At 45.9% G+C, this 22,814-nt stretch overlaps 1 protein-coding gene across 3 annotated transcripts in view; it reads left to right on the forward strand.

The window, feature by feature from the left end:
* Window positions 1-22,814, forward strand: part of LOC144493158 (uncharacterized) — a 334,243-nt gene that overhangs the window by 18,900 nt on the left and 292,529 nt on the right. For all 3 annotated transcript variants that reach the window (XM_078212064.1, XM_078212058.1, XM_078212070.1), the window contains exon 3: window positions 6,883-6,964. In XM_078212064.1, the coding sequence (XP_078068190.1) occupies window positions 6,883-6,964 (82 nt within the window). The remainder of the gene's footprint in view (window positions 1-6,882; window positions 6,965-22,814) is intronic.

Consider the following 22,814-nt stretch of genomic DNA (forward strand, 5'->3'; position numbering starts at 1 on the left):
CCTCTCATTCCTAACTGAGTTCCCAAAGGGGTGTCTTTACACTCACACTCCTGACTGTGAGCCCAAGGAGTGTCTCTACTCTCTGACTCCAAACTGTTGGCCCCAAACCAAGGACTATGGCTTTCAATTAGTTCTCCATTGTCCACATGACTGAACACTACACAGATTCGTTAATGTGAGGGGAGTGGGAAAGGAATCACAGTGTGACCCATCCATTGTGCCACACTAACACGCATGATGAGTTCCTATACCTGAATCTGCAAACATCCCCTCCTATTCATACATGTGATATACACCCCTTGTTTTTCAGCATTTCAGTTTCCTTTGACGGGCTCCAGAATCCCACCCCTCGGCTCCCCTCTGCCTGCCATCAAACCCCTTCCTTCCCATACTCCTTTCAATGCCTCCTGCCCCATGCCACCTATATCGAACCCCTTAACCAGTATCCTCAATACATCCTCCCTACTACACCTGTCGAAATACTGGTCTCTGAGAGCGCAGCCCTCTCCGAGTACCACTGCAAAGTGATGTCTTACGGAACCACCCACTGGGAGCAGACCAACCCTACACATGCCCCGCAGTGTGGCATTCCACTGACATCACAACCTGACTGGTGCAGTCTTGTGGCAGGTGGGCTATGCATATTGCACTCACCTCAAAGTAGTGAGCAAAGTGAGGTCCAGCCACTGTTCACTGTTTACTCCACTTTTTAAACTTGACAGGCATGATTTCCCACTTGCACAGGATGGGAAGGTGGCACATAATTCAGTAAGAAGCATATTTAATAACTATTCATGAGATGCTAATGAATGCAAATGGTACTCTCGTCACTTGTCAGTGGGATATGCAACCCGCCATTTACCTGCCATCAGGGGAACCGCAAACTGTTTTCATGCTGGCAAGAATCCGATTTTTTTTGTTTTCGGCTAGATTCTCTGTTTCTGCCTGCCACAAAACCTGTGTGGGCAGGATGGGAAGATTCTACCCTCTATGTCAGTGCAAGTCTGATCCCTTCTTAGTAGGTTTGATACTTTATTTGGAGTGAAACTATTTTAGAAGCAAAAACTTTTTATGAATCTGAAGCCTCTTGTAGCCAGGAGATTAATTGTTGGGAGGACTTGCAAGCTGAAGCAAGCTTGGATTGGAAGACTTTTAGCTATGGTTCAACTGTTTCAGATGTTTCAGATTTTTTTTCTGCCAGATTTGATTGTATGAGTAGTGTTGTACTGCAGTCCCTGAAAGTTCCAGTCAAATGACTGTGGGGTTAACACTTCTAAGGCCCAGACCACCACAATACAATGGCCGTTCACTCTTATATCTGCCCAAACTTGAAGTCGAATATTTCAAATATTTGTTCAATATGACACTTAGGAAAATAGTATAGAAATTCCATAGTCCTCAAATGTTGGTTCGTCTTAAATAATGAGCTTTGTAAACTTCACAGATCTTTGACGTATCCCAAGTATCGAGGTCTATGTTTAATTAAATATCGGTCACAGATTCGAATATTGTCTACAGTCACAAGATTATGACCATTTTAACAGCTTTTGTTGGTCACTTTAATCTTATAGCCTGTAATATCTAATATCCTCATGGTTACCTAGAGCTTTCAATTCCAGATTTACTAAATAATTGAATTTGTTAATTGAATCTAAATTTCACCAGCTGCTTTTGTGGAATTTGCATTAGCCTAGGCCTCTGGATTACTTGTCTAGTGGGCTGACCACGATGCTACTATCTCCCCATCTGCCACGTATCTGCCAATTCATCACTCTACGTCCTTTCAGGTCCACTGCCATTTCCTTCACTGCTTACTCCATTTCCAAGTTTAGTGTCATCTGCAACTTTTATGCCCATTACCCAAGTTCAGATTTTCAATTTGTAACCTAGTATTGCCTTGGTGGACACGTCCACTCTGTCTGAAAAATAGCTGAGCAACAATATTTCCTGTTTATTTTTCTCCCTGCTCTTCAGTAAATCTGCTTCTCCCCAAGAACATGAGTTCATTTAGAGAAACGTCCAACAGAACAGAAAATCAGTTCCCAAATAATCTCAGAAAACAACAAGTCTGACATATTCCTACACAGTGAACCTGCTTGGGAGCTTTGAAGAGATTGCATTGGTGAGCAACATTACAGGGAATCAGCCAGTAAATAAAAAAGAGCAATTTAAGAGCAATTACTATCAAAAGCAATTATATAGTTCTGTTCCTTCGGTTTTTTTTATCGTTTTCTTTAATACTGTGTTATTAGCCTTAGCATTCATGCAACATGCCCACAAATGGAACATAAGTATGGTTATGACATTGAAACAACTGAACACCATGTCTTTTGAATTTCTATTGAATCTTTTTTATGTTTTAACCTAGAAATCACAGGCTTCTCATTGGTGTGGTGATATTTTTCACTCCATGTGATCTGGTATCATTAACTTATAATAAGTAATCAGCGGTTAATGAATTTTGGCCAACTGTTTTCAAGATTATGTTACAATGATCTATCATAGCTCTTCTGAGATTGTTCAGAAAGTAAAACTGAAATCAATTTGTACTAAACCAGCCAGTAGATTACTTGACTGTGTTTGAACCAAGAATTATCACAGATGCATGTGAACTTCAGAAAACTAAAATCAGCATTGACCCCTTTGTCTTAGAAAAGTAAGAATGTATTGTTTTATTTAATTGTTGAAGTGGAGTTGGAGTACATATTTTTAGACCATAAGACCAAAGGAAATAGGAACAGGAGTAGGCCGTTTGGCCCTTTGAGCCTGCTCCGCCATTCAATAGGATCATGGCTGATCCCACATTCCTCATGTCCACTTTCCTATCCTTTCCCCATTATCCTTGCTCCCCTTAGGGATCAAAAATCTATCCAGGTGGAAGAGGAGAAAGTTTGGTCTCAAACCAGTGTCCTCTGTTTGAACAGAGGGAAATATGATAGGATGAGGGATGAATTGGCTAAGGTAGACTGGGAGAGCAGGCTGGCAGGTAGGATAGCTGAGGAACAGTGGAGGATTTTTAAGGAGATCCTTTTCAGTTCTCAGCAAAAATATATTCCAGCAAAAAACAAGGATTGTAAGAAAAGGGAGAACCAGCCGTGGATAACGAAGGAAATAAAGGAGAGTATTAAAATAAAAACAGCTGCGTACAGAGTGGCCAAAAATAGTGGAGAAACAAGTGATTGGGAAAAATTTAAGAAACAACAAAGAGAGACTAAGAAAGCGATAAAGAAAGGAAGGATAGACTATGAAGCTTGGCTAGCAGTTAATATAAAAAATGATAGTAAAAGTTTTTATCAATATATAAAAAGGAATAGAATGGCTAGAGTGAATGTTGGACCCTTGGAGGACGAGAGGGGGGAGTTAATAGTGGGAAATGAGGATATGGCTGAGTCTTTAAATAAGTTTTTTGTGTCGGTCTTCACGGTGGAGGACACAAATAGTTTGCCAAATATTAACGATAGAGGGTTGGCAGCAGGAGAAATACTTAATACGATTAATGTTACCAGAGAGGCAGTGCTGGGTAGACTAATGGGACTGAAGGTGGACAAGTCCCCGGATGGAATGCATCCCAGGGTATTGAAAGAAATGTCAGAGGTAATAGTGGATGCGTTAGTGATTATTTATCAAAACTGGTTGCATTCTGGGGTAGTGCCGGTTGATTGGAAAACGGCTAATGTTACGCCGCTGTTTAAAAAAGGAAGGAGACAAAAGGCGGGTAACTATAGGCCGGTCAGCTTAACGTCTGTAGTAGGGAAAATGCTGGAATCCATTATTAAAGAGGAGATAGCAGGGCATCTGGATAGAAATGGTTCGATCAATCAGACGCAGCATGGATTCATGAGGGGAAAGTCGTGCTTGACGAACATGTTGGATTTTTATGAAGATGTGACTAGGGCGGTTGATGGAGGAGAACCGGTGGATGCGGTGTTTTTGGATTTCCAAAAGGCGTTTGATAAGGTGCCCCATAAAAGGCTGCTGAAGAAGATTAGGGCACACGGAGTTGGGGGTAGTGTGTTAAAGTGGATTGGGGACTGGCTATCCGACAGGAAGCAAAGAGTCGGAATAAATGGGTGTTTTTCCGGTTGGAGGAAGGTAACTAGTGGCGTGCCGCAGGGATCGGTACTCGGGCCGCAACTGTTTACCATTTATATAGATGATCTGGAGGAGGGGACGGAGTGTAGGGTAACGAAGTTTGCAGACGACACAAAGATAAGTGGAAAAGTGAATCGTGTGGAGGACGGAGAAGATCTGCAGAGAGATTTGGACAGGCTGAGTGAGTGGGCGAGGATATGGCAAATGGAGTATAACGTTGAGAAATGCGAGGTTATACACTTTGGAGGAAATAATAACAAATGGGATTACTATCTCAATGGAAACAAATTAAAACATGCTACCGTGCAAAGGGACCTGGGGGTCCTTGTGCATGAGACGCAAAAGCCCAGTCTGCAGGTACAACAGGTGATCAAGAAGGCAAATGGGATGTTGGCCTATATTGCCAGGGGGATAGAATATAAAAGCAGGGATGTCTTGATGCACCTGTACAGGGCATTGGTGAGGCCGCAGCTGGAATACCGTGTGCAGTATTGGTCCCCTTATATGAGGAAGGATATATTGGCATTGGAGGGAGTGCAGAGAAGGTTCACCAGGTTGATACCGGAGATGAGGGGTTTGGATTATGAGGAGAGGCTGAGGAGATTGGGTTTGTACTCGTTGGAGTTTAGAAGGATGAGGGGGGATCTTATGGACACTTATAAGATAATGCGGGGGCTGGATAGGGTGGAGGCGGAGAGATTCTTTCCACTTAGTAAGGAAGTTAAAACTAGAGGACACAGCCTCAAAATAAAGGGGGGTCGGTTTAAGACAGAGTTGAGGAGGAACTTCTTCTCCCAGAGGGTGGTGAATCTCTGGAATTCTCTGCCCACTGAGGTGGTGGAGGCTACCTCGCTGAATATGTTTAAAGCGCGGATGGATGGATTCCTGATCGGTAAGGGAATTAAGGGTTATGGGGATCAGGCGGGTAAGTGGTACTGATCCACGTCAGATCAGCCATGATCTTATTGAATGGCGGGGCAGGCTCGAGGGGCTAGATGGCCTACTCCTGCTCCTATTTCTTATGTTCTTATCTCAGCCTTAAATATACACAAGGACTCTACCCCCACAGCTCTCTTTGGCAAGGAGTTCCAAAGACACTCAACGCTCTGAGAGAAGAAATTCCTTCTCAACTCAGTCTTAAATTGGCACCACTTTATTCTGAGACTATGCCCTCTGGTCCGAGTCTCTCCCATGAGGGGAAACATATGGGAGAGTCTAAGACTAGCATTTACTCTGTAAAGCCTCTCAAGAATCCTATATATTTCAATGAGATCACCTCTCATTCTTCTAAATTCCAATGAGTAGTGTCCCAACCTGTCCACACCAGGGGGCATCTAGTGAACCTTCTCTGAACTGCCTCCAATGAAAAAATCTTTCCTTAAATAAGAGGACCAAAGCTGTTCACAGTACTACAGATGCAGCAGGGTAGCACAGTGGTTAGCACTGCTGCTTCACAGCTCTAGGGACCTGGGTTTGATTCCTGGCTTGGGCCACTGTATGTGTGGAGTTTGCACATTCTCCTCGTGTCTGCGTGGATTTCCTCCGGGTGCTCCGGTTTCCTCCCACGGTCCAAAGATGTGCAGGTTAGGTTGATTGGCCAGGTTTAAAAAGAAAATTGCCCCTTAGAGTCCTGAGATGCGTAGGTTAGAGGAATTAGCAGGTAAATATGTGGGGGTAGGGCCTGGGTGGGATTGTGGTCGGTGCAGACTTGATGGGCCGAATGGCCTCCTTCTGCACTGTAGGGTTTCTATGACTTCTATGATTTCTATGTGGTCTCACCAGTACCAGCAAGACTTCCCTACTCTTATACTCCAACCCCCTTGAAATAAGGGCCAACATTCCATTAGCTTTTCTGATTATCTCTGCACCTGTGTGCTAGTTTTCTGTGTTTCGTGCACCATTACCCCTCGAGTCCTTTTGTGTTGCAGGTTTTTGCAGTTTGTCTCCATTTAAATAAAACTGTTCTTTTGTTCTCCCTTCCAAAATGAGCAACTTCACTTTTCCCACATTATACTCCATTTGTTTGTAGATTAATTTTTGAACAGTAAAGGAATTAAGGGTTATGGTGAGCGGGCGGGTAAGTGGAGCAGAGTCCACAAAAAGATTAGCCATGATCTTACTGAATGGCGGAGCAGGCTCGAGGGGCCAGATGGCCTACTCCTGCTCCTAGTTCTTATGTTCTCGTAATTTTCCTTTCCTGCTAATTTTGTGTCATCTGCAAATTTGGCCACAGTACATTCACTTCTTTTCTCTAAGCCATTAATATATTTTGTAAACTGATGCAGTCCCAGCTATGGAACCACACTGATTATAGGTTACCAACCTGAAAAAGAACCCATGATCTCCACTTGCTGTTTCCTGCCAATTCTCTATCCATGCCAATATGCTACCTCCAACATCATGGGCTCTTATCTTATGAAACCTTTTGTGAAGTATCTTGCCAAACTTCTGGAAGTCCAAATACAACACATCTGCTGGTTACCCTCTATCCATTCTGGCTGAGATTTTCTAGAAAAACTCTAAATTAGTCAGACATGATTTTCCATTCATGAAGCCACGCTGATTCTGCTTGATTAGATTATGATTTTCCAAATGTGCTGCTATTAATTTTCTGCAATACCCAGTAGGAATTTTGGACACCAAAATTGTCAATGCTATTTTTTGGTATTTTGAAACAAGATTATATTCACCAATGTCTCTGCCCACAAAAAATAATTGTTTGCAAATTTGATAAGTCTATAAACTTGTTTACAGAAAAAAATATTATTTTGTATATTATTTTCAATTCAGGATGAATTACACAGGGCAGTTGCTAGAAGTGTGGCAAAGCAATCTACCGTGGAAGAAAATTACTTCAGCGATTTTGACTATGGTGAGAACACACATCATTGTAATAATTTAGTTATTTTCAATTTTGTCTTGTATCTTTAAACAAATGAAATTGAAGTTATTTTGTAAATCTCTATTATCTCGTTCCTTTAGGTTTAATCAAACCTAAAGTACTTAACGTGCATCTTAGAAAAAAGTTACAAAATGGGAACATGGTTTTAAAAAAATGAATGCCTGTAATCTTTTACTTCCTCAGCCAAGGCATATTTCGTGGCCCAGGACATGCAGCCAAACCTGTTGGTTCTAATCTGATGGTCATACATATCCTGACGGGCAAGGCAGATTAACTCAGGGCATGGATGGTTACTTGTGACTGGGATATTTTAGCAATTACTGAAACATGGCTAAGGGAGGGACAGGACTGGCAACTCAATGTTTCAGGGTGCAGATGCTATAGAAAAGATAGAACAGGAGATAAGAGAAGAGGGGGAGTTGTGTTTTTGTTTAAGGAGAGCATCACGGCAGTACTGAGAAGAGATACTTCTGAGGGTTCACCTACTGAGTCTATATGGGTAAAGCTGAGAATTAAGAAAGGGGAGATCACATTGACAGGACAATCTCCCACATCGTCAGTGGGAAATTGAGGAACAAATATATAAGGAGGTTACTGATAACGCCAAGAAAAGTAGGATGGTAATTATAGGGGACTTAAACTTTCCTAATATTGACTGGGACAGCTATCGCATTAGGGGCTTGGATAGAGAGAAATTTGTTGAGTGTATTCAGGAGGAATTTCTCATTTAGTATGCAGTTGGCCTGACTAGAGAGAGGGCAAAACTTGACCTCCTCTTGGGAAATAAGGAAGGGCAGGTGACAGAAATGTTCGTGAGGGATCACTTTGGGACCAGTGACCATAATTCCATTAGTTTTAAGATAAGAACATAAGAACTAGGAGCAGGAGGAGGCCATCAGGCTTCTCAAGCCTGCTCCGCCATTCAATAAGATCATGGGCAGCGGAGTGAGCTGGGAGTTGAGTGAGAGCTGTAAGGGCTTTGGCTCGAAGGGCTTAGGCGGCAAGGGCGAAACGGGGTAACTTTAATTCTTAAGTATGTTTCTCAGTGTTCCTTGAAATAAGAAGGGAAATTATGATTGTGAAGCCAGTCTGTTGTTCCCAATGTAGGATGTGGGAGGTCCTGGAGGCTCCTGGCCTCCCGGACGTCCATATCTGTGATGGGTGTGTCGAGCTGCGGTTCCTAAGGGACTGCGTTAGAGAACTGGAATTGCAGCTCAAGGATCTTCGTCTGGTTAGGGAAAATGAAGAGGTGATAGACAGGAACTATCATCAGGTGGTCACACCAGGGCCACGGGAGGCAGGCAAGTGGGTAACGGCCAGGAGGAGGAAAGCTCGGGTGATAGAGAGCACCCCGGTGGATGTGCCCCTTCACAATAAGTACTCCTGTCTGAGTACTGCTGGGGGGGACAGCCCACCTGGGGGAAGCAACAGTGGCCGTGTCTCTGGAGCAGAGTCCGGCCCTGTAACTCGGGGCTAAAGAAAGGAGGGGGAAGGCAGTATTAATCGGGGACTCAACAGTAAGGGGGTCGGACAGGCGTTTTTGTGGAGGCAGACGGGAGTCTCGGATGGTGGTCTGCCTCCCTGCTTCCGGGATCCAGGATGTCTCTGGTTGTGTCCCAGAAATCCTGAGGGGAAAGTGAGAGGCGCCAGAGGTCATGGTACATATTGGTACTGCTGACATGGGTAGGAAGAGGGAAGGGGTCATGAAAAGAGAATATAGGGAGTTAGGTAGACAGTTGAGAAGGAGGAACGCAAAGGTAATAATCTCAGGAATGCTGCCTGTGCCACGGGAAAGTGAGAGCAGGAATGGAGTGAGGTGGAGGATGAATGCGTGGCTGAGGGACTGGAGCAGGGGGCAGGGATTCGGGTTCCTGGGTCACTGGGACCTCTTTAGGGGCAGGTGTGACCTGTATATAAAAAAGACAGGTGGCACTTGAATCCCAGGGGGACCAATATCCTGGCAGGAAGGTTGGCTAAGGCTACCGGAGAGACTTTAAACTAGAAAAGTTGGGGGGAGGGGATCGTGATGAGGTGACTGGGGGCGAGGAGGGTAGCCCACAAATAGAGAGGGATTGTAGACAGCGTAAGAGGGAGAATAGACGGGTGGTGGAGAAGGGGAGAGCTCGGACCAATGGTTTGAGATGTGTCTATTTTAATGCCAGGAGTGTAGTAAATAAAGTGGATGAGCTTAGAGTGTGGATCGATGTTTGGAAGTGTGATATGGTGGCCATTACGGAGACTTGGGGACAGGACTGGATACTTCAGGTGCCGGGTTTCAGATGTTTCAGAAAGGACAGAGGGAGGCAGAAGAGGGGGGGAGTGGCACTGTTGATCAGGGTTAGTGTCACAGCTGTAGAGAAGGTGGACGCCGTGGAGGGGTTGTCAACGGAGTTTCTGTGGGTGGAAGTTCGGAGCAGGAAGGGGTCGATAACTTTGCTGTGTGTTTTCTATAGACCGCCCAATAGTAGCAGGGCTGTTGAGGAGCAGATAGGGAAACAGATCCTGGAGAGATGTAGTAATAACAGGGTTGTCGTGATGGGAGACTTTAATTTCCCAAACATCGATTGGAATATCCCTAGGGTAAGGGGTTTGGATGGGGAGGAGTTTGTGAGGTGTGTTCAGGAGGGTTTCCTGACACAGCATGTGGATAAACCTACAAGAGGAGAGGCTGTACTCGATCTGGTACTGGCTAATGAACCTGGACAGGTGTCGGATCTCTCAGTGGGGGAGCATCTTGGGGATAGTGATCATAACTCTACCTCCTTCACACTAACATTGGAAAGAGATAGGATCAGGCAAGCTAGGAAAGTGTTTATGTGGAGTAAGGGGAAATATGAAGCCATCAGGCAGGAGATTAGAGGCGTAAATTGGAAGGAGGTATTCTCGAGGGAAAGTACCGAAGTAAGGTGGGAGATTTTCAAGGACTGTTTGTCTGGAGCTCTACATGACAACGTTCCGATGAGACAGGGAGGTTTTGGTAGGTAACGGGAACCGTGGTCCACGAAAGCTGTGCTGAGCCTAGTCAAAAGGAAAAGGAAAGCATACAATAGGTTCAGAAAGCTAGGCGATGATGGGGATCTAGATGAGTATACGGCTTGTAGGAAGGGACTTAAGAAGGAAATTAGGAGAGCCAGAAGGGGTCACGAGAAGGCCTTGGCAGGTAAGATTAAGGAGAACCCAAAGGCGTTCTATAAATATGTGAAGAGTAAAAGGACTTCAATGCAAGGAGCGTAGCAGGTAAGACAGATGAACTTAGGGCCTTAATGCTTACGAGGAATTTGGATGTGGTTGCGGTGACAGAGACTTGGTTGAAAGAGGGACAGGACTGGCAGCTGAATATTCCGGGGTACAAGTGTTTTAGGCGAGACAGAAGAGGGGCCAAAAGAGGTGGGGAATAGCAGTATTAGTTAGGGAGCATATTACAGCGGTGCAGAGGGAGGACAATTCAGAGGGGTCGTGTAACGAGTTACTGTGGGTGGAGCTCAGAAACAGGAAGGGCGCAGTCACTATGTTGGGGGTATACTACAGGCCCCCCAACAGCCCAAGGGAAGTGGAAGAACAGATATGTCAGGAGATACTGGATAGGTGCAGGGAAAATTGGGTTGTTGTAGTGGGAAACTTCAATTTCCCTGGTATAGACTGGAAATCGCTTAGAGCTGGGACTCTGAATGGGGAGGAATTTGTAAAATGCGTACAGGAAGGTGCTTTGGAACAATATGTAGATAGCCCGACTAGAGAGGGGGCTATACTGGACCTAGTACTAGGGAATGAGCCCGGTCAGGTCTTCAAAGTTTCAGTAGGGGAACATGTGGCAAATAGTGACCACAATTCTGTTAGCTTTAGGATAGTGATGGAAAAGGATGAGTGGTGTCCCAAGGGTAAGATGTTGGATTGGGGGAAGGCTAACTTTAGTGGGATTGGACAGAAATTGGCAGCTGTTGATTGGGAGAGGCTGTTTGAGGGTAAATCCACATCTGGCATGTGGGAGTCTTTTAAGGAACAGTTGTTCGGGCTGCAGGACAGGCATGTGCCTGTAAAAAAGTAGGATAGAAAGGGTAGGATTCGAGAACCGTGGATAACCAGGGAAATTGAGGGACTGGTCAAAAAGAAAAGGGAGGCGTACGTTAGGTCCAGGCAGCCAAAAACGGAGGGAGCTCTGGAGGAATACAAAGAAAGTAGGAAAGAACTCAAACGAGGAATTAGAAGGGCAAAAACGGATCACGAAATGTCCTTGGCGGACAGGATTAAGGAGAATCCCAAGGCATTTTATTCATACGTTAGGAACAAAAGGGTTGTCAGGGAAAAAAATCTGACCTCTCGGGGACAAAAGTGGGGAATTATGCTTAGAGCCCAAAGAAGTAGGGGAGATCCTAAATGAATACTTTGCGTCGGTATTCACTAAGGAGAGGGATGTGTTGACTGGGAGTGTCTCGGAGGGGACATGTCTGTTCTTCCACTTCCCTTGGGCTGTTGGGGGGCCTGTAGTATACCCCCAACATCGTGACTGCGCCCTTCCTGTTTCTGAGCTCCACCCACAGTAACTCGTTAGAGAAAATCTCCATTACAAGGGAGGAAGTGTTAGGTTTTTTAGAGAATATAAAGACTGACAAATCCCCAGAGCCTGATGGAATCAATCCAAGGCTGCTCAGGGAGACGAGAGATGAAATCGCTGGGCCTCTGACGCAAATCTTTGTCTCGTCACTGGACACGGGTGAGGTCCCAGAGGATTGGAAGATAGCTAATGTGGTCCCGTTATTTAAGAAGGGTAGGAAGGATAACCCGGGAAATTATAGGCCGGTGAGCTTGATGTCCATGGTAGGGAAGTTGTTGGAGAGGATTCTTAGAGATAGGATGTATGCGCATTTAGAAAGGAATAAACTCATTAACGATAGTCAGCATGGTTTTGTGAGAGGGAGGTCATGCCTCACTAACCTGGTGGAGTTTTTTGAAGAAGTGACTAGAATGGTTGACGAGGGAAGGGCCGTGGATGTCGTCTATATGGACTTTAGTAAAGCGTTTGACAAAGTACCTCATGGTAGGTTGGTACAAAAGGTTGGATTTCATGGGATAAAGGGGGAGGTGGCTAGATGGGTGGAGAACTGGCTTGGTCACAGAAGACAGAGGGTGGTCGTGGAAGGGTCTTTTTCCGGCTGGATGCCTATGACTAGTGGTGTTCCGCAGGGCTCTGTATTGGGACCTCTGCTGTTTGTGATTTATATAAATGATCTGGAAGAAGGTGTAACTGGGGTGATCAGTAAGTTTGCGGACGACACGAAATTGGCTGGACTTGCAGATAGTGAGGAACATTGTCAGAGGCTACAGAAGGATATAGATAGGCTGGAAATTTGAGCAAAGAAATGGCAGATGGAGTTCAATCGAGATAAATGCGAAGTGATGCATTTTGGTAGAGCTAATGTAGGGGGGAGCTATATGATCAATGGCAGAACCATAAAGGGTATAGATACGCAGAGGGACCTGGATGTGCAAGTCCACAGATCCTTGAAGGTGACGTCACAGGTGGAGAAGGTGGTGAAGAAGGCATATGGCATGCTTGCCTTTATAGGACAGGGCATAGAGTATAAAAGTTGGGGTCTGATGTTGCAGATGTATAGAACGTTGGTTCGGCCGCATTTGGAATACTACGTCCAGTTCTGGTCGCCACACTACCAGAAGGACGTGGAGGCTTTAGAGAGGGAGTGCAGAGGAGGTTTACCAGGATGTTGCCTGGTATGGAGGGGCTTAGTTATGAGGAGAGATTGGGTAAACTGGGGTTGTTCTCACTGGAAAGACGGAGGCTGAGGGGAGACCTAATAGAGGTGTATAAAATTATGAAAGGCATAGATAGGGTGAATGGTGGGAAGCTTTTTCCCAGGTTGGTGGTGACGTTCACGAGGGGTCATAGGTTCAAGGTGAGGGAGGGGAGGTTTAACACGGATATCAGAAGGACATATTTTACACAGAGGCTGGTGGGGGCCTGGAATGTGCTGCCGGGCAAGGTGGTGGAGGCGGGCACACTTAGAACGTTTAAGACTTATCTAGATAGCCACATGAATGGAGGGGTACAAAAGAATGGTCTAGTTTGGACCAGGGAGCGGCGCGGGCTTGGAGGGCCGAAGGGCCTGTTCCTGTGCTGTATTGTTCTTTGAAGGAATAGGACCTATAAAATGTGAAGGTGAGAAAGTCTGTACGGAACCAGAAGAAATAGCAGTGGTGCTTAATGAATACTTTACCTCGGTATTCACGGTGGAAAAAGACCTGTGTGGTTGTACTACAGGATTGCAGCGGATTGAGAAGATTGAGTTTGTCGACATTAAGAAAGAGGATGTGTTGGAAATTTTGAATAGCATCAAAATAGATAAGTCACTGGGACCGGATGGGATTTACCCCAGGTTACTGTGGGAGGCGAGGGAAAAGATTGCAGAGCCTCTGGCGATGATCTTTGCGTCGTCGATGGAGACGGGAGAGGTTCTGGAGGATTGCGGATGTGGTTCCTATATTCAAGAAAGGGAATAGGGATAGCCCAGGAAATTACCGACCGGTGAGTCTAACCTCAGTGGTTAAGTTGATGGAGAAGATCCTGAGGGACAGGATTTATGAACATTTAGAGAAGGTTAGTATGCTCAAAAGTAGTCAGCACGGCTTTGTCAAAGGCAAATCGTGCCTTACGAGCCTGGTGGAGTTCTTTGAAAATGTGACTAAACACGTTGACGAAGGAAAAGCGGTAGATGTGGTTTACATGGACTTCAGCAAGGCGTTCGACAAGACTTCTCGAGAAAATGAGAGGGCATGGGATCCAAGGGGCTGTTGCCTTGTGGATCCAGAACTGGCTTGCCTGCAGAAGGCAGAGGGTGGTTGTAGATGGGTCTTTTTCTGAATGGAGGTCGGTCACCAGTGGAGTGCCCCAGGGATCTGTTCTGGGACCCTTGCTGTTTGTCATTTTCATAAATGACGTGGATGAGGAAGTGGAGGGATGGGTTGGTAAGTTTGCCGACGACACGAAGGTTGGTGGTGTTGTGGATAGTTTGGAGGGATGTCAGAAGCTGCAGCGTGACATAGATGGGATGCAAGACTGGGCGGAAAAGTGGCAGATGGACTTCAACCCGGATAAATGTGTAGTGGTCCATTTTGGCAGGTCAAATGGGATGAAGGAGTATAATATCAAGGGTAAGACTCTTAGCAGTGTAGAGGATCAGAAGGACCTTGGGGTCCAGGTCCATAGGACTCTTAAATTGGCCTCGCAGGTAGAAGAGGTGGTTAAGAAAGCATATGATGTGCTGGCCTTCATCAATCGAGGGATTGAGTTTAGGAGTCGGGAGATAATGATGCAGCTTTATAAGACCCTCATCAGACCCCACTTGGAGTACTGTGCTCAGTTCTGGTCGCCTCATTACAGGAAGGATGTAGAAAATTATTGAAAGGGTGCAGAGAAGATTTACAAGGATGTTGCCTGGATTGGGTGCCATGCCTTACGAGGATAGGTTGAGGGAGCTCGGTCTTTTCTCCTTGGAGAGAGGAAGGATGAGAGGTGACCTGATAGAGGTGTACAAGATGCTGAGAGGTATAGATCGGGTGGATTCTCAGAGGCTTTTTCCCAGGGCTGAAATGGCTGCTCCGAGAGGACACAGGTTTAAAATGCTGGGGAGTAGGTACAGAGGAGATGTCAGGTAAGTTTTTCACTGAGCGTGGTGGCAAACTCGATTGGGTCTTTTAAGAGACTTCTGGATGAGTACATAGGACTTAATAGGATCGAGGGTTATAGGTAAGCCTACATCTCGGTCTCGGTAGGTAGGGACATGACCGGCGCAACTTGTGGACCGAAGGGCCTGTTTGTGCTGTAGTTTTTCTATGTTTTATGTCTGATCTTTTCGTGGACTCAGCTCCACTTACCCGCCTGCTCACCATAACTCTTTATTCCTTTACTGTTCAAAAATTTATCTATCCTTGCCTTAAAAACATTCAATGTGGTGGCCTCAACTGCTTCACTGGGCAGGGAATTCCACAGATTCACAACCCTTTAAGTGAACAAGTTCCTCCTCAACTCGGTCCTAAATCTGCTCCCCCTTATTTTGAGGTCATGCTCCCTAGTTCTAGTTTCACCTGCCAGTGGAAACAACTTCCCAGCTTCTATCTTATCTATTCCCTTCATAATCTTATATGTTTCTATGAGATCTCCCCTCATTCTTCTGAATTCCAAGATCCCGGTTGAGGCCGTCCTCATGTGTGCGGCCTCATGTGCGGCTCCAATATACACCACAACCTCTGGCTGTTCACCCACTCCCTTCAAAATGCTTTCTGCCCGTTCAGAGACATCCTGAACCCTGGCACCAGGGAGGCAACATGCCATCCTGGAGTCTCTTTCATGTCCACAGAAGCACCTATCTGCACCCTTAACAATAGAGTCTCCTATAGCTATTGCTCTAGTGCTCTTTGTCCCTCCCTGCTTAACAACAGAGACAGCTGTGGTGCCACTGCTCTGGCTGCCTTTGCTGTTATCCCCCGATAGGCCATCCCCACAACAGTATCCAAAATGGTATACTTATTAGAGAGGGGGACGACCACAGGGGATTTCTGCTCTTCTAGCGGTCACCCATCTATCTGCCTGCACCTTGGGTGTGAACATGTCTCTAAATCTCCTATCAATGATGCTTTCCGCCTCCTTCATGCTCCTAAGTGCATCCAACTGCTGCTCCAACCTATCCATGCAGTCTGTAAGGAGCTGCAATTTGATGCACTTTCTGCAGATGTAGTCGTCTGAGACGCTGGAAGCATCATGGATCTCCCACATCTCACAAGTGCAGCACTTAACCCCACATGCCGCACATGAGGCCGCACACATGAGGACGGCCTCAACCGAGATCTTGGGTTCATGTCACACTATCTGTAACTCCCACAACTTGCCTGGACTTGCAAAGTCTCTCTGGCTGTGCTGCCTGGAGACAAGACACATCTCTTTCACCTGTGCTAATGCTCTCTCCACTCACATTGTCCGTACCTTTAAGACTTGATTAGCTGTAAAGACTCGCATTCCAATCATTATTCATTATTCTATAAATTGAGTTTGTGTCTTTATATGCCCTGTTTGTGAACAGAACTCCCACTCACCTGACGAAGGAGCAGCGCTCCGAAAGCTAGTGGCGTTTGCTACCAAATAAACCTGTTGGACTTTAACCTGGTGTTGATGACAGAAGACAGAGGTGGTTGTAGAGGGTTGTTTTTCAAACTGGAGGCTTGTGACCAACTGTGTACCTCAGGGATCGATGCTGGGTCGAGTGTTATTTGTCATTTATATTAATGATTTGGATGGGAATTTAGGAGACATGGTCAGTAAGTTTGCAGATGGGACCAAGATTGGTGGCATAGTGGACAGTGAAAAAGGTTATGTAGGATTGTGACAAAATCTTAATCAATTGGGCCAGTGGGCTGATGAATGGAAGCTGGAGTTTAATTTAGATAAATGCAAGGTGATGCATTTTGGTAAATCGAACCAAGGCAGGACTTGCTCAGTTAATGGTAGGGCATTCGGAAGAGTTGCAGACCAAAGAGATCTGGGGTACAGGTTTATAGCTGCTTGAAAGTAGAGTGATGTGGAGATGCTGGCGTTGGACTGGGGTGATCACAGTAAGAGTTTCAACAGCACCAGGTTAAAGTCCAACAGGTTTATTTGGTAGCAAATACCATTAGCTTTTGGAGCACTGCTCCTTTGTCAGATGGAGTGGAAATGTGCTCTCAAACAGTGCACAGAGACACAAAATCAAGTTACAGAATACTGATTAGACTGCGAATCCCTACAGCCAGCCAGGTCTTAAAGATACAGACAATGTGGGTGGAGGGAGCATTAAGCACAGGTTAAAGAGAACTGTTGATCGATGAGTCGAGCGCCATATCCTGTTCTTATGAGGGCATCTTTCAGCGTCTGGGGTACACGGAGTTAGGGGTAAGGTGGTGGCGTGGATTGGGGATTGCTATCTAACAGGAAGCAGAGAGTTGGGATAAATGGGTGCTTTTCTGGTTGGCAGTTGGTGACCAGTGGCGTGCCGCAGGGATCGGTGCTGGGGCCTCAATTGTTTACCATTTACATAGATGATCTGGAGGAGGGGACTGAATGTAGGGTATTCAAGTTTGCTGATGACACGAAGGTGAGTGGGAAAGCGAATTGCGTGGAGGACGCGGAAAGTCTGCAGAGAGATTTGGATAGGCTGAGCGAGTGGGCGAGGATCTGGCAGATGGAATATAACGTTAGCAAATGTGAGGTTATCCACTTTGGAAGAAATAATAGTAAATTGGAATATTATTTAAATGGAGAAAAATTACATCGTGCGCCTGTGCAGAAATCTTTGTCGCTTCTTTGGACACGGGTGAGGTCCCTGAGGATTGGAGGATAGCAAATGTGGTCCCGTTGTTTAAGAAAGGTAGCAGGGATAACCCAGGAAATTATAGGCCGGTGAGCTTGACATCCGTGGTAGGGAAGTTGTTGGAGAGGATTCTTAGAGACAGGATGTATGTGCATTTAGAACGGAACAATCTCATTAGTGACAGACAGCATGGTTTTGTAAGAGGGAGGTCGTGCCTTACAAATTTGGTGGAGTTTTTTGAGGAAGTGACAAAAACGGTTGATGCAGGAAGGGCCGTGGATGTCGTCGATATGGATTTCAGTAAGGCATTTGACAAAGTCCCACATGGCAGGTTGGTTAAGAAGGTTAAGGCTCATGGGATACAAGGAGAAGTGGCTAGATGGGTGGAGAACTGGCTTGGCCATAGGAGACAGAGGGTAGTGGTCGAAGGGTCTTTTTCCGGCTGAGGGTCTTTTTCCGGCTGGAGGTCTGTGACCAGTGGTGTTCCGCAGGGCTCTGTACTGGGACCTCTGCTATTTGTGATATATATAAATGATTTGGAAGAAGGTGTAACTGGTGTAATCAGCAAGTTTGCGGATGACACGAAGATGGCTGGACTTGCGGATAGCAAAGAGCATTGTCGGGCAATACAGCAGGATATAAATAGGCTGGAAAATTGGGCGGAGAGGTGGCAGATGGAGTTTAATCCGGATAAATGCGAAGTGATGGATTTTGGAAGAAATAATGTAGGGAGGAGTTATACAATAAATGGCAGAGTCATCAGGAGTATAGAAACACAGAGGGACCTAGGTGTGCAAGTCCACAAATCCTTGAAGGTGGCAACACAGGTGGAGAAGGTGGTGAAGAAGGCATATGGTATGCTTGCCTTTATAGGACGGGGTATAGAGTATAAAAACTGGAGTCTGATGATGCAGCTGTATAGAACGCTGGTTAGGCCACATTTGGAGTACTGCGTCCAGTTCTGGTCGCCGCACTACCAGAAGGACGTGGAGGCGTTAGAGAGAGTGCAGAGAAGGTCTACCAGGATGTTGCCTGGTATGGAGGGTCTTAGCTATGAGGAGAGATTGGGTAAACTGGGGTTGTTCTCCTTGGAAAGACGGAGAATGAGGGGAGATCTAATAGAGGTGTACAAGATTATGAAGGGTATAGATAGGGTGAACAGTGGGAAGCTTTTTCCCAGGTCGGAGGTGACGATCACGAGGGGTCACGGGCTCAAGGTGAGAGGGGCGAAGTATAACTCAGATATCAGAGGGATTTTTTTTACACAGAGGGTGGTGGGGGCCTGGAATGCGCTGCCAAGTAGGGTGGTGGAGGCAGGCACGCTGACATCGTTTAAGACTTACCTGGATAGTCACATGAGCAGCCTGGGAATGGAGGGATACAAACAATTGGTCTAGTTGGACCAAGGAGCGGCACAGGCTTGGAGGGCCGAAGGGCCTGTTTCCTGTGCTGTACTGTTCTTTGTTCTTTGTTCAGAGGGACCTGGGGGTCCTTGTGCACGAATCGCAAAAACTCAGTCTGCAGGTGCAGCAGGTGATCAAGAAAGCGAATGGAATGATGGCCTTTATCGCGAGGGGGATAGAATATAAAAGCAGGGAGGTCTTGCTGCATCTGTACAAGGCACTGGTGAGGCCGCAACTAGAGTACTATGTGCAGTTTTGGTCCCCTTATTTGCGAAAGGATATATTGGCCTTGGAGGGAGTGCAGAGAAGGTTCACCAGGTTGATACCGGAGATGAGGGGTGTGGCTTATGAGGAGAGATTAAACAGATTGGGTCTGTACTCGTTGGAGTTTAGAAGGATGAGGGGTGATCTTATGGAGACATATAAGATAATGAAGGGGCTGGATAGGGTAGAGGTGGAGAGATTCTTTCCACTTAGAAGGGAAACCAGAACTAGAGGGCACAGCCTCAAAATAAGGGGGGGCCGGTTCAGAACAGAGTTGAGGGGGAACTTCTTCTCTCAGAGGGTAGTGAATCTCTGGAATTCTCTGCCCATTGAAGTGGTGGAGGCTTCCTCGTTGAATATGTTTAAATCACGGGTAGATAGTTTTCTGATCGATAAGGGAATTAGGGGTTATGGGGAGCAGGCGGGTAAGTGGAACTGATTCGCTTCAGATCAGCCATGATCTTGTTGAATGGCGGGGCCTACTCCTGCTCCTATTTCTTATGTTCTTATGTCTGGAGGTGTCTGTTGCGATCCTCCTCATCCGAACAGATCCTGTGTATTCGGAGGGCTTGTCTGTAGGGGATGGCTTCTTTAACGTGTTTAGGGTGGAAGCTGGAGAAGTGGAGCATCATGAGGTTATCCGTGGTACACGGTACCTATTCTTGCAACTTGGCCAACGTTGTCTACCTGATACGCTGCAGGAAAGGATGTCCCAAGGCATGGTACATTGGGGAAACCATGCAGACGCTACGACAACGGATGAGTGAACACCGCTCGACAATCACCAGGCAAAACTGTTCTCTTCCTGTGGGGGAGCACTTCAGCAGTCACGGGCATTCAGCCTCTGATATTCGGGTAAGCGTTTTCCAAGGCGGCCTTCACGACACACGACAGCGCAGAGTCGCTGAGCAGAAACTGATAGCCAGGTTCCGCATTCATGAGGACGGCCTAAACCGGGATGTTGGATTTATGTCACATTATCAGTAACCCCCACAGCTTGCCTCCTGGACTTGCAGGCTGTCCTGTCTGGAGACAATACACATCTCTTTAACCTGTGCTTAATGCTCCCTCCACTCACATTGTCTGTATCTTTAAGACCTGGCTGGTTGTAGGGATTCGCATTCTAATCAGTATTCTGTAACTTGATTTTGTGTCTCTGTGCACTGTTTGAGAGCACATTTCCACTCCATCTGACGAAGGAGCAGCGCTCCGAAAGCTTATGGTATTTGCTACCAAATAAACCTGTTGGACTTTAACCTGGTGTTGTGAGACTTCTTACTGTGAAAGTAGAGTCACAGGTGGACAGAATGATGAAGAAGGCATTCAACATAGAACAGTACAGCACCGAACAGGCCCTTCGGCCCACGATGTTGTGCTGAGCTTTATCTGAAACCAAGATCAAGCTATCCCACTTCTTAGCATGCTTAGTTTCATTGATCAGAACATTGAATACAGGAGTTGGGATGTCTTGTTGAAGTTGTACAAGGCATTGGTAAGGCCTCACTTGGAATACTGTGTATAGTTCTGGTCACCCTATTATAGAAAGGATATTATTAAACTAGAAAGAGTGCAGAAAAGATTTACTGGGATGGTACCGGGACTTGATGGTTTGAGTTATAAGGAGAGGCTGGATAGACTGGGACTTTTTTCCCTGGAGCGTTGAAATTTAGGGGTGAGCTTATTGAGGTCTATAAAATAATGATGCTGTCAAACAATAATAATGATAAGGTAGATAGTCAATATCTTTTCCCAATGGTAGGGGTGTCTAAAACTAGATGACACAAGTTTAAGGTGAGAGGGGAGAGATGCAAAAGTGTCCAGGGGGGCATTTTTTTCACACGAGGGTTGAGAGTGTCTGGAATGAGCTGTGAGACTACTACAAGAGGTAGTAGTAGAAGTGAGTACAATTTTATTTTTAAAAAGCATTTAGACAGTTACATGGATAAGATTGGTATAGAGCGATGGGGGCCAAATGAGAGCAATTGGAACTGGCTTAATAGTAAAATTGGGCGGCATAGATAAGTTGGGCGAAGGGCCTGTTTCCATGCTGTAAACCTCTATAACACTATCCACTCTTAGTAAGGCTCACTGGATTACAATGATGAGTGTTTGACTATTTATTCTGGGAATAATTTGAGCCTAATTGGATTGGAAAGTCAATCCACCTCTCAAACTCATACGCACTCCCAGAGAGAGAGACACACACTTAAGTGTCACAGGAGTGTGTGCGAGTGCGTAAGGTAGGCTGAGTGGGCGGCACGGTAGCACAGTGGTTAGCACTGCTGCTTCACAGCTCCAGGGACCTGGGTTCGAATCCCGGCTCAGGTCACTGTGTGGAGTTTGCACATTCTCCTCGTGTCTGTGTGGGTTTCCTCCAGGTGCTCCGGTTTCCTCCCACAGTCCAAAGATGTGCGGGTTAGGTTGATTGGCCATGCTAAAAATTGCCCCTTAGTGTCCTGGGATGCGTAGATTAGAGGGATTAGCGGGTAAAATATGTAGGGATATGGGGGTAGGGCCTGGGTGGGATTGTGGTCGGTGCAGACTCGATGGGCCGAATGGCCTCTTTCTGTACTGTAGGGTTTCTATGATTTCTATGAACTTGCATGCTATTTTCTGAACATGATTTTCTAGCACAGGTTTGTCTAAAATATGGCTTGCGGATCATAATCTAGCCAGCCAAACCACTGTGTCTGGTCTGTGGACTCACTATTCAAACTGCCAGTAGATTTGGTTGAAGCTCTGCCAGGAACTCCTCCAATCACAGGCAATATCACAGGCTGTTTCTCTTCTGCACCAGCAGCAAATTTTGGAGAGAAACTCTCTGAATAGAGAAGTAACGAACAGTGAGAAGGTTTGCTCTCTTTTGTTTTCACCATGTGCCTTTAGCTACAATCTCTGTCTCTCTCTCGCCCTTCTGCGCAGGCTCTAACCCCCCTAAAAGAAGCACAGGGGTCAGTATGGCAGAGTGAGCCAGGGAAACCACAAGGAACAGCAGAGTTGCAGCAACAGTGCCCACTGGCCCGGGGCAGCTGGAGACTCGGGCAGGGAACCTCATCTTGGCATCATCCTTTTGATCTGATTTATTATTGTCACATGTATTAACATAAAGTGAAAAGTACTGTTTCTTGCACACTGTGCAGGCAAAACATAGCATTCATAGAGGAGGAAACGAGAGAGTGCAGAATGTACTATTACAGTCATAGCTAGGGTGTAGAGAAAAATCAATTTAATGTAAGGTAAGTCCATTCAAAAGTCTGACAGCAGCAGGGAAAAAGCTGTTCTTGAGTCAGTTGGTGTGTGAGCTCAGACTTTTGTATCTTTTTCCCGAAGGAAGAAGGTGGAAGAGAGAATGTCTGGGGTCTGTGGGGTCTTTAATTATGCTGGCTGCTTTGCCGAGGCAGCGGGAAGTGTAGACAGAGTCAATGGATGGAAGGCTGGTTTGCGTGATGGATTGGGCTACATTCACAACCTTTTGTAGTTTCTTGCAGTCTTGGGCAGAGCAGGAGCCATACCAAGCTGTGATACAACCAGAAAGAATGCTTTCTATGGTGCATCTGTAAAAGTTGGTGAGAGTCGTAGCTGACATGCCAAATTTCCTTAGTCTTCTGGGAAAGTAGAGGTGTTGGTGGGCTTTCTTAACTATAGTGTCAGCATGGGGGGACCAAGACAGGTTGTTGGTGATCTGGATACCTAGAAACTTGAAGCTCTCGACCCTTTCTACTTCGCCCCCATTGATATAGACAGGGGCATGTTCTCCTTCACGTTTCCTGAAGTCGATGACAATCTACTTTGTTTTGTTGA

This window comes from Mustelus asterias, chromosome 1 (assembly GCF_964213995.1).
Source record: "Mustelus asterias chromosome 1, sMusAst1.hap1.1, whole genome shotgun sequence".
Classification (NCBI taxonomy): Eukaryota; Metazoa; Chordata; class Chondrichthyes; order Carcharhiniformes; family Triakidae; genus Mustelus; species Mustelus asterias.